Here is a 12,422-nt window from a genome sequence, read left to right on the forward strand (position 1 = left end):
CTATAAGCTGCTTATTCCTTAATTCATGCTCTGTACTGTGTCCACTCTAGGTATTCCTCCAATTATGAACTAAGATATTATTATGTGTGTGTGTGTGTGTAAAAATACTCAGACTATGAACCATCATGTGATTATATATAGAGGATTATTTAAAGGGATTCTTCAAGCCCTAATTCTATAAACTAATATATGATTATATAAAGGATTCTATAAAAGGAAATAGCCGAGTGGTAACACTGTAAAGTGAGATATTCCTCAAGCCCCGTCTGTGCCAGGCTTCTGCTTGGGTCCCTTTCCTCGGTGCCTATGTGGGGGGTTACCCACAGTGTATGAGAGTTCCTGCTAATATTAGGCTTTTTAAATTTTCACCCATTTGTTAGGCTTGGAATGAAATTTAACTGTAGTGTGAGTTTCCTGCTGTACTTTGAAGGCTTGTGCGATTCTGTGAGGGAAGGAAACCCTTTTAAGAGTTGTTTCTTAAGGGGAATTTAACAGGTGTGAAGAAAAGATTTCCAACATTGAAGCTTTGGTTAAGATAAAAGGTCATTAACTTGGAAAGGACCTTACCAGAAATAAGTTTTCTGGATTGTGCAAGATTTTGGAAGATGCAGTGTTTAATTTTTCTTTAATTAATAGTCCTTATCACATGAGAGTATTTTCACTCTATTGCTGAGTAATGTTAGTCAGATAATTTTCCTGTAACTCATCTAATGTAGTTGACTCTTCTTCATCTAGACATGCATACCACAAAGCGTGGCGAAGGAGCAGTTCCTGGGCTTGTGAGCGGGCTCTGCAGTATCAAGTGGGAGATAAAATCCACGGCTTCACCGTGAACCAGGTACGGCTCCTCCTCGTCATCGCCCTTCAAATCCACAGGCACTGCGGGTATGGCGGCTGGCGGGTGTGCAGGGCCCTTCAGGGCAGACGCGCCTTTTCACCCTTGTGTCCCGAGGCCATGGCCCAGCTCCTGCTGCACGGTGGCTACTCAGCTGGACAGCGCTTGTGAATGAAATGACCTTCGGTCCCGTCCTGGAGTCTCACAAGCCTGATTCTTGTCAGATTTTAGAAAGTAACACTTCTAGCTGGGTCTCTGTAATCAGACACACTAGTGTTTCTGCAGCCAAACCTGATGATTTACCGATTGTGATCATGAAGACTCAACGTCCTCATCTGTTTGGTCAGGTTTTGCCATCAAATAGTTTGCTCTAAACTTCTGCAGAAACTTTGTTCTTTGAGCCATTTGGTTTTGACAATTATAGAGAAGAAATTGTAGACCCGTACTTACTTGGGTTTACATTAAAATGAATTTTTGTTTTGTGATTTTGCTTCAACCTTTTGCATTGTTTTTTATTTAGCATAATAACTAAAAATGACACACTTCACATATTTGGCTGGCTGTTGGCTTTGTTTGATGTTATAGCAAATGTAAAAGGCAAACAGTTTACCATCTAGAAAGACTGATGCAGCTGTGACTGGAGACATGGTGGACTCTATGCGGCGTGCCGAGGACAAGGGTGGAGAGGAGTGGGAGCTGCTGCTGCTGCTGGGGGAGAGGGAAGAGCTCCTGGAGAGGGTGGCGTGAGAGAGCGGCCGGCAAGGTCCAGGCGTGAAAACAGTCTCAGAGCATTTGTGGAATCCTGCAAAGGCTGACCAAAAACACTTGGATTTATAGTACAGGTTACTGTTAATAAGGGCCTTACCCAGAGTGGTTGATTCTTCTTTATTTTTCAGATTTTATAGAAATGTATTTATTTTTGAGACTGGGACTTGCCCTTTCGCCTAGGCTGAAGTGTGGTGGCATGATCTTGACTCACTGCAGCCTTGAACTCCTGGGCTCAAGCGATCCTCTTGCCTCAGTCTCCCAAGTAGCTGGGACAAGGTGCCACCACGCCTGGCTGATTGTGTGTGTGCATGTGTGTAGATGGAAACTTGCTTTGTTGCCTAGGCTGGTCTCAAATTCCTGAGTTCAAGCAATCCTCTTGTCTTATGTATTAGTTTAGTCTCACATTGCTATGAAGAAATACCCAAGACTGGGTAATTTATAAAGAAAAGAGGTTGAATTGACTCAGTTCTGCATGGCTGGGCAGGCCTCCGGAAACAACAATCATGGTGGAAGGCACCTCTTAACAGGGCAGCAGGAAAGAGTAAGAATCAAGTGAAGGGGGAAGCCCCTTATGAAACCATCAGATCTCATGAGAACGTACTATCATGAGAGTAACATGGGGAGCCGCCCTCATGATTCAGTTACCTCCCACTAGGTCCATCCCACAACATGTAGGGATTATGGGAACTACAGTTCAAGATGAGATTTAGGTGGGGACGCAGCCAAACCCTATCACTTTAGTATTCCAAAGTGCTAGGATTATAGGCGTGAGCCACTGTGTCCAGCCATTGAAACTTAGGATAAGTCATGATTCTTGTTTGAGAAGTAGCTACCATGAAAGCTATTATTATTAAGGCTGTATTTTTTTTTTTTTAATTTTTTTGAGACGGAGTTTCGCTCTTGTTACCCAGGCTGGAGTGCAATGGCATGATCTCGGCTCACCGCAACCTCCGTCTCCTGGGTTCAGGCAATTCTCCTGCCTCAGCCTCCTGAGTAGCTGGGATTACAGGCACGTGCCACCATGTCCAGCTAATTTTTTGTATCTTTAGTAGAGACGGGGTTTCACCATGTTGACCAGGATGGTCTCGATCTCTTGACCTCGTGATCCACCCGCCTCAGCCTCCCAAAGTGCTGGGATTACAGGCTTGAGCCACCGCGCCCGGCCAAGGCTGTATATTATTTGAAAGCAGACATCCTACTGTATCAGCTGATTTTAAACACATTGGTCATCTGTTACAAAGTACAGTAAGCATGGAAACATCAGTAATGTAACAGCTGTAGATGATGCAGGTCGTAATGGACCGCTTTGTGCATGAGTGCTGGATGGCAGGCTCCCTAGATTGGGCTGAGGAGCCCTGAGACCTGACCTCTGCCAGTGGCTTGCTGTGCGAGCTTGGACAGGTGACTCTTGTGGCACCTGGAAGAGGGGGCGGTGAGTGGTGTGGTCATCATAGGGTCGTGGTATGTGATTGAGGGAGAAGGCTGGCTGACACGACTGGAGAGAAGACAGTTTCTTTAGTACTGAGGAGTGTGGACACCGCCAGGAGGCTTACCTAAAGGAGGAGATGACCTTCCACCACGCCCCAGGACTGAGGATTCTTTTCTTTTTCTTGGGGGCTTTCCTATCCTCCCGGCTCCTCCAGCTGTTCTGGAGGCCCCGGCTTTGTGCTTCTAGCTACCACCGAGAACCCATCCCAAACTAGGAGAAGCAAAGGCTAGACCTGAAGCCTCTCCCTCTGTCGCAGGCTAGTTCACTCCCGCATTTACCCTCCTTGCAGGACCATCCTGAACACTGCAGGAGATGAGACGCACAAAAGCAGGGGCCACGGGGCAGACGGCGGAGGGGAGCTGTGTTACTCAGAGGTCCGCAGCCCAATACCACGGGAAGGGCAGGCACCAGGGTGAATCCCGCCTCTGTGATTTGGGCAGCTTATTTCACCACTCTGAGCCTCAGTTTTTTTCATCTGTAAATGAGGATGAGAATATCTCCCTTACAGGGTTGTATGTGACTTGATTAGAAAATGCATAGACAGGCTGGGCGCGGTGGCTCACGCCTGTGTAATCCCAGCACTTTGGGAGACCGAGGCGGGTGGATCACGAGGTCAAGAGATAGAGACCATCCTGGTCAACATGGTGAAACTCCGTCTCTACTAAAAATACAAAAAATTAGCTGGGCATGGTGGCGCGTGCCTGTAATCCCAGCTACTCAGGAGGCTGAGGCAGGAGAATTGCCTGAACCCAGGAGGTGGAGGTTACGGTGAGCCGAGATTGCACCATTGCACTCCAGCCTGGGTAACAAGAGCGAAACTCCGTCTCAAAAAAATAGAAAAGAAAAAAGAAAATGCATAGACAAAAAAGAATAAAAAATTAAAAAAAAATAGAAAATGCGTAGCCAGTAGTAAGCACTCAAAATATATATATATATATATACACACACACACACACACACACACACACACACACACACACACATTTTCATCTGCCTTTTTTACTTTCCTCGTTTGTAGGATAAGGGACTTGGACAGGTTCGTTCTGTCCTGTCCAGCTCTGAAATGCTGGCTTCCTGGTGTCACCTAATTTCAGGCAGAAAAGCCAGTTTTCTCAGTGTCTTGAAGATAATCATTTCAAAGGCCATTTTTTCTAAGTTTAGCTGGTTTTGTTTTTCTTGTTAACTCAGGTGACATCTGTTCCTGAGCTGTTCCTGACTGCAGTGAAGCTCAGCCATGATGACACAGGAGCCAGGTATTTACACCTGGCCAGAGAAGACACAAATAATCTGTTCAGGTAGGTGATGTTCTGTAAGAACATGTTCTTGAATGTTTTTATTTAAAACAGGGGTGTCCAGTCTTCTGGCTTCCTTTGCCACATTGGAAGAATAGCAGTAATCTTGGGCCACACGCAAAGTACACTAAGGATAGCTGATGAACTTAAAAATAAAAGACCTTAGTGTTTTAAGAAAGTGCATGAATTTGTTGATCATGTGGGCTGCAAGCTGCAGGTTGGGTAAGCTCGATTTAAAGCATTGACTGTCCATTACGTGATTCAAAGTAATATCTCGTTAGCATTCTTACTGACAGAGCATCTTGAAAAATAAGGAAAAGCTGGCCGGGCGCGGTGGCTCAAGCCTGTAATCCCAGCACTTTGGGAGGCCAAGGTGGGTGGATCACGAGGTCAAGAGATCGAGACCATCCTGGGCAACATGGTGAAACCCCGTCTCTACTAAAAATACAAAAAATTAGCTGGGCATGGTGGCATGTGCCTGTAATCCCAGCTACTCAGGAGGCTGAGGCAGGAGAATTGCCTGAACCCAGGAGGCGGAGGTCGCAGTGAGCCGAGATCGCGCCATTGCACTCCAGCCTGGGTAATGAGCGAAACTCCGTCTCAAAAAAAAAAAGGAAGAGCTTACCTTATCAAAATATATAGACTGTAAATTATAGTTGGAAAACCTCCTGTTGGAGGATTGTGGTGTCAGCGTGATGAGTTCCAGTAGCCTGAGGTGGTCACGTGTCCGGGAACTCTGCCCACAGCACCAGCTGAACCTTTCACGTTCCCTTCACTGTCCTTCCCCAGCGTGCAGCTCCTCTCCACCCCCACGGACAGCACGGGGGTTCCTCACATTCCACGTTCTGTTCACTGTCCTTCCGCAGTGTGCAGTTTCGCACCACCCCTATGGACAGCACTGGAGTTCCTCACATCCTTGAGCACACCGTCCTCTGTGGGTCTCAGAAATACCCATGCAGAGACCCTTTCTTCAAAATGTTGAACCGCTCCCTCTCCACGTTCATGAACGCCTTCACAGGTAAGACCGCTGTCCGGAACAGAAACTGCACTTGGCTTGCAGGCACACTCACTGGAATTCAGTTAGTTTCTGAGAAGGAAAGAGGGTAGTGGGTGACTAATGTACTAGAATTTTTACCTCTTTCTAGTTGAAAGACGTTAGAAATTTAATCCTTCAGGAAAGCCACATGGTAGCGAGATTATAAAAACTAGCATTTTAAGAAAAGGTATGTGAACTTTTCCCTGAAAGATTCAAGACGATTTTCTCCTGGGGATATCACTGCAATGCCAGGCTTCCAGAGTTACCAGTAATGTTGGTATTTGAGTTTTAGTAAGACTCACGGTAGTGGACAGGCTGCTGATGTGAACAGTGTGTTCCGTGAGGGAGTGAGATTGGAGAGCAGGTTAAATCCATGCTCTTAGAGAATGAGGTCATCGTTGGAGATGTATGAAAGTCTCTGGAGAAATTGAAGAATAAGCCCTGGTGCTCACTGAGTGCAGATCCTGAGACAGGTCTGGGAAAGCAGCTCTCGGAGTTAGGAGCTGGGACAGCTGCTGAGGTCGGGGGCCAGAGAGCAGGGCCAATGCCTGTGTCCCAAGAATAGCTACAACTTACTGTCCATAGGACAAACGGGAAGTGAGGCTTAAGAGTCAATAATTTTAGTAGGAATCCGTTGTATTTTAAGTTTTCTCTTTTCACTTGTACCCAGCTAGTGATTACACCCTGTATCCATTTTCCACACAAAATCCCAAGGACTTTCAGAACCTCCTCTCGGTGTATTTGGATGCCACCTTTTTCCCATGTTTACGAGAGTTGGATTTCTGGTACGTAGTGAATGATTGATTAGTTGGTACAGACTTGAGTATTTGAGTCACTATCAGCTTATAATTATTTGTCTGTCCTCAGGCAGGAAGGATGGCGGCTGGAACATGAGAATCCCAGCGACCCCCAGACGCCCTTGGTCTTTAAAGGAGTCGTCTTTAATGAGATGAAGGGAGTGTTTGTAAGTTTTCTTCCTTTTCTGTGTTGTGTTCAGCTTACCGTACCCATGTACAATATTATCATATAGGTGCATTTGGAAGATGGTTAACTTGTATTTAATATTCTCATCATGGGTGATACCTTCTTGAATTAGCTGGGGTCAGTGCTGTGAGCAGAGTCATGGGGGTAGCAGAGCCAGGCTATTCCTCCCAGGGGTCTCAGACCGTGTCTGGGAATCCCTGTGTATGATCTGCAGGAAGACTGGGAGATAAAGCTATTTTCATACGACTACCAAGACGTCGTCTTTTTTACTCATTCTTGCCCAAGTACACGGTGAACTTTCTAGAGGCCGCATGGCGTCGTATGTGACACACAGCGAGCTGGACACAGAGCAGGTGGGAGAGTCCAGCTTCACCTCTGAGCCAGACGCTACAGAGGTTGCAAGAAAGGCAGCCCAGCACCACTCTAAGTACTCAGCTTTTTACTTTGAGAAATGTTTTTCAAAAATATTTGTATTAACATGTAGTGATGGCTTACCTTAAGGAATAAGTATTTTTTAAATGTCAGCTTCAATTTAGAATACAGTAAAATTATATAAACAGGCACCTACACAGGCAAAAGAAGCCTACGTAATCAAAAGCTGTTTGGTTCTCATTAAAACCTGTTTATACCTAGTGTTCCATTATTGGAATGCTAAGCTTGTGGGAGTTACTTACATTCCTCCGGCTCAAGGTCTGAGTTTTTACACAAAAAAATTGCAACCTCAGGCATAAATGGGTTGATTTTTCAGAGTGTAGAGGAGTCTTGAGACCGTTTGGGATTAAGAGCTGCCGTCCTGGGCCCGTGTCTTCATGTCCCCTTGTCATTTTGACAACCTGCCTGTCCTGATGTCCCTGAGGCTTGTGGGTAGCCTGCGCCCTGATTGCCATAGCCTCTCTCAGCTGGTGAACCATGTCTTATCTTTTCTACTCAATTTAGGGGTCTTCCAAGACATCTTTTTAAAAATCTAGTTGGGGTGACAGCTTCTCCCCACCTCCCTCATAGCTGATAGGCAGCCCTGGTGATTCTCCTGATTCACAGCTCTCAGCTCTGCATTTGTTCGGTACACATTGAAGAGTCCCTTGTTCTTCTCAATCCTCGGGTCCTGGCCACGGGTGATGAATGTTTGAACGCCATGTGAAACAGTGCCTGCACGTTGTCTTTTCTTGTCTTTTTTTTTTTTAACCATTAGAACAGTTTTATTTGCAAAGTATTACAGATGTATGTACCAGAATGTGATTAATTGGCTATATAAATGATGTAATGTATTAGTGTATGTGTGTGTTATTTTATATGTGCTATTATTTATTTTACATTTCAAGACAGACAATGAGAGGATATTCTCCCAGCACCTTCAGAACAGACTTCTTCCTGACCACACTTACTCAGTGGTGTCCGGGGGCGACCCCTTGTGCATCCCAGAGCTTACGTGGGAGCAACTTAAGCAATTTCATGCCACTCACTATCACCCAAGCAATGCCAGGTAATCTGTTGGGAAAGTTTTATGGTGGATTGTTAAAAGTTGACTTGTTTGTGTTCTTACACTTCATGGCATGGCTTTTCTCACATTTAGCAATGCTTAGGAAATCTCTAAGTCTAGGTAAGGTTCTTGGCCTGATTTTGCCGATCTTATTGGGTGTTGTTTTGGATGTTCAGTGAGAGCCCTCAGTGGGCTCAGCATGGTGGTTACAAACATGGCATTTAGAGCCCCCCGGAGAGGGTCCTGCCCCTTCCCCCAACCTCTTGCGTCATGTCCCAGCTTCGTTGCGTGGAAAGTGAGGGTGTCAGGGTGGCGCCCGCCCCTGCACAGGATGTGTGACGCTTCCAGCCCTGTCCTTGGCACTAGAAGGGCCCTTTCAATAGTGGATGCAGTTGCTGAACCTTAATTACATCCTCACTTTCTGATACATTGCTTGTTTCTTACGTCACTGATATAATGTAGTTATGTAATATATCTTATATAGAACATTAATATGTTTACATATAAATGCTAATGTAAAAACACTTTAAGACTATTTAAGACTATTTTATGTAAAAATTATGAAAACTTTCAAGCATATAGAAAAGTAGACTAGAATAATGAACTCCAAAACACTCATTACGTAATAGATAATTATTTGCTGAAGTTTTTGGAGGTAAATTATAGCTGTTGTGATCATTTACCCCTAAATATTTGAATTTATGACCCAAAAACACGAGGATTTTTTCTAACACAAGCTAATTCCATTTTCAGTTTAATACACTAAAACATACTTTCTTAAAACCGCCTGTTTCTTATTCCGTATTCAAATTTTCTAGTTCGCCCCAAAATGTTTGATGCACAGGGTCCCTCAGGTCTCTCCTGGGTGCCCTTTCAGAGATGGCAGAGGAGCATGCAGGCCGGGCTTCCTTTGGGTCCCACAAGTCGCATCTGGTTGTCCGGGTGTCTCCTGGGCACCCCCTCACACACAGCAGAGGAGCATGCAGGCCAGGCTTCTACGGGTCCTCCAGGTCACATCTGGTGGGCCAGGGGCCTCTCCTGGACACCCCCTTGGGGACCGCAGATGAGTGTGCAGGCCAGGCTTCCTCCAGGTGCTCACTTCCCTGGGGGTCTGGCTGCTCCCTTGTGGTGTTGGGTGCCGTGTTTCTGCGTTTCCTGACAACTGGAACTTGGTTTGAGTCAGGCTGCGCCATTTTTTTTTTTTGAGACGGAGTTTTGCCCTTGTTACCCAGGCTGGAGTGCAATGGCGCGATCTCGGCTCACCGCAACCTCCACCTCCTGGGGTCAGGCAATTCTCCTGCCTCAGCCTCCTGAGTAGCTGGGATTACAGGCAGGTGCCACCATGCCCAGCTAATTTTTTGCACTTTTAGTAGAGACGGGGTTTCACCATGTTGACCAGGATGGTCTCTATCTCTTGACCTCGTGATCCACCCGCCTCGGCCTCCCAAAGTGCTGGGATTACAGGCTTGAGCCACCGCGCCCGGCGCTGGGCTGCACCTTTTTAAGCAGAGTCTTTTGTGGGCAGCTCTGCATAACCGGCCACATCCTGCCATCGTGCAAGGCCTGCCCGCCTCCACTGGGGGTCTCACGCCAGCCGGGTCCATGCTGAGGGTCGGCCGCTCCCTGGGGAAGATCTGCTTTTCCCTTCAGCCGCAGACCAGCTGGTGGGCTTGAGTTTTTGGTGTCCTGTGAATACTGAGTTCCTCATCAACCTATTAATGGTTTTCATATTCACTGAGGGTTATTGCCTGAATCATATGCTTTATGAGAGTCTGCGAACTTTTCTAATTCTGTAATTTCTTCTTCATTTGTTTTCTGGACCCCTTCAAAGAAGAGCTCCTCATTCTGTTATGTGCTGTGTCTTGCGCTGCACAGGGGTTCAGAGACCTAAGAGGGAATGGCGGGGGATAAAGACAGACATACAGGCAAACAACACAGAGAGCTGGGCCAGGTGTCCCAAAAAGCTGAGGACGTCAGTCTCTTCAGCTCCAACCTGCCTCAGAGTACTTTACCTTACATGTTTACAAAGCACATGGCAGAGGGAGGGTGCAATTACGTAGAACAGCCTGTGGTTATACTTCTCACGCTTCAGTTAACGTACTTCAGCTAACAGCTGTCTTGCAGCAAGGTCGGTGAGAGCTGGTTGTCTTTTTCCAGGCCTCTCTGCTCTTCTCTGAGACATACATATTCCCTAGTATGGTTTCACTACTCTGGAGTTCTCCCAAAGCTCACAGCAGCCTTGCTGCTGATGCCCACAGAGTGGGTGGGCTACTCTGGCTCTCTGCAATGATCACATCAGCTGGGGCTGTTGGATTGTCTTGAAATACGATTCTGATGGAAAAGGCAGAGCCGGCTGCTCTCTGTGGGAGTCCAGTTTTAGGAGGAGGGGTGGTGCAGGAACTATTTCTAATGGTGATGATGAGATGATGACGGAAGTGGCTGTCTTTTTTTTTTTTTTTAAAGACAGGGTCTGGCTCTGTCCCCTAGGCATGATCTTGGCTGACTGCAGCCTCAGACTCCCAGGCCACCTCACCCTCCTGAGTAGCTGGGACTATAGGCACGTGCCACCATGCCCAGCTAGTGCTCGTATTTTTTTGTACAGATGGAGTCTCACCATGTTTCCAGGCTGGTCTCAAACTCCTGAGTTCGAACAGTCTGCCCACCTTGAACTCCCAAAGTGGTAGGATTACAGGTGTGATCCACTGCGTCCCACCTGGAGAAGAGGCTTTTTTTTTTTTTTTTAAATACCCCTATGACCTCACAGAAATATTTCTTTATGTATATATATTTGAGATTATGGAATCAGATGGGATTTATTCAGTTTCATGCCCACATTCGCCCTGGCTGTTGGCCCGTTTGGTTTTTGTTAACTTCTTTGGTTTCTATGCTTCCAGCCCCCACCTCCCCAACACATGCACACCCAGGCCCTCCTTGCCCCAGAGGTTCAACTGTTCGCTTCCACAGGGGCCTCTGCGGCTTCTCTGCTGATGAGGAAGGGCCTTTAGAGACCAGCATCTGGACACCAGGGGTAGCGATTACTCCTGGATTCTCTAAACCCCGAGAGTGTAAAATTTGTTTCGAAATTCTAGAGTGAGAAATTGTTGAAGCTTAAGATACTAGTTCACTAAATCTTAACCAATAGCTCAGGCAACATGTAAATAAAAAGATAAGTTCTGCCATTGTAACCTTGTTCCTCTGGTTGAATAAATGTTTATCTTTATAAACGTGTATAACCTTGAATTTGTTGCCAAAAATTGAGTTTTGTGAAATTGTCAGTTGGATTACTATATTACTATACCTAGGGCTATAAAGTATTTTAACATTTGATTTTTGTCACATCATAAGATCAAGTTTAAAATGAAAGATCAATTTTTGGCCGGGTATGGTGGTTCATGCCTGTAAATCCGAGCACTTTGGGAGGCCAAGGCGGAGGGATTGCTTGAGGCCAGGAGTTTGAGACCAATATGGGTAACATAGTGAAAGCCTGCCTCTAAAACAAAATTTAAAAGTAGCCAAGTGTGGGGGTATAGTCCTGGCTACTACTAGGGAGGCTGAGGTGGGTGGATTGCTTGAGCCCGGAAGTTTGAAGCTGCAGTGAGCTGTGATGGTGCCACTGTACTCCAGCGGGTACCTGAAGCCAAGAACAGCACCACACCGTGTGCATGAAAGTTGAACTTACAAATTGGGCACAGTGAGAGGTTAACAACAATAACTACTAATAAAATAGAACAATTACAACAGTATACTGTAATAACAGTTATGTGAATTTTGATCTCTCAAAGTACAGTGATATTTTTGGACCTTGGTTGAGTAAGGGTAACTGAAACCGAAAGGTGAGGCGTCAGATAAGGGGCACTCCTGTGTACCGTATTTCAGTGAAAAAAACCGTACTTGGGCTGGGTGCAGTGGCTCACGCCTGTAATCCCAGCACTTTGGGAGGCCGAGGCGGGTGGATCACGAGGTCGAGAGATCGAGACCATCCTGGTCAACATGGTGCAACCCCATCTCTACTAAAAATACAGAAAAATTAGCTGGGCATGGTGGTGCGTGCCTGTAAGCCCAGCTACTCGGGAAGCTGAGGCAGGAGAATTGCCTGAACCCAGGAGGCGGAGGTTACGGTGAGCCGAGATCGCGCCATTGCACTCCAGCCTGGGTAACGAGCGAAATTCTGTCTCAAAACAACAACAACAACAAAAAAAACGCACTTGATTTCAGATCTTTTAAACTAAAATAGACTAATTATGTTCTCTTAACATTTTAGATTCTTCACGTATGGTAATTTTCCATTAGAACAGCATCTGAAACAAATTCATGAGGAAGCACTGAGCAAATTTCAGAAAATTGAACCCAGCACCGTGGTGCCAGCCCAGACACCCTGGGACAAGCCAGTGAGTGCTCGCCCGCGTTTGTGTCCTGCCTAGTAAAGATGTGAGATGAGGATGTGGCCCGGGTGTTCGTACTGGGATTTCAGAGGCTATCATGGTCGGTACAGAGGATGGGAGAGCTTTTCAAGCCAAAAGAATGGTTATTTGTTTTAAAAG

General features: G+C 46.1%; 1 protein-coding gene across 1 annotated transcript in view; it reads left to right on the forward strand.

The window, feature by feature from the left end:
- PITRM1 (pitrilysin metallopeptidase 1) overlaps positions 1-12,422 on the forward strand; it is a 38,120-nt gene that overhangs the window by 3,016 nt on the left and 22,682 nt on the right. Inside the window, exons 2-8 of the mRNA XM_039478931.2 lie at positions 736-838; positions 4,281-4,387; positions 5,251-5,402; positions 6,091-6,205; positions 6,288-6,384; positions 7,724-7,884; positions 12,143-12,269. Of these exons, the coding sequence (XP_039334865.1) occupies positions 736-838; positions 4,281-4,387; positions 5,251-5,402; positions 6,091-6,205; positions 6,288-6,384; positions 7,724-7,884; positions 12,143-12,269 (862 nt within the window). The remainder of the gene's footprint in view (positions 1-735; positions 839-4,280; positions 4,388-5,250; positions 5,403-6,090; positions 6,206-6,287; positions 6,385-7,723; positions 7,885-12,142; positions 12,270-12,422) is intronic.

Source organism: Saimiri boliviensis, chromosome 8 (genome assembly GCF_048565385.1).
Source record: "Saimiri boliviensis isolate mSaiBol1 chromosome 8, mSaiBol1.pri, whole genome shotgun sequence".
NCBI classification, from domain to species: Eukaryota; Metazoa; Chordata; class Mammalia; order Primates; family Cebidae; genus Saimiri; species Saimiri boliviensis.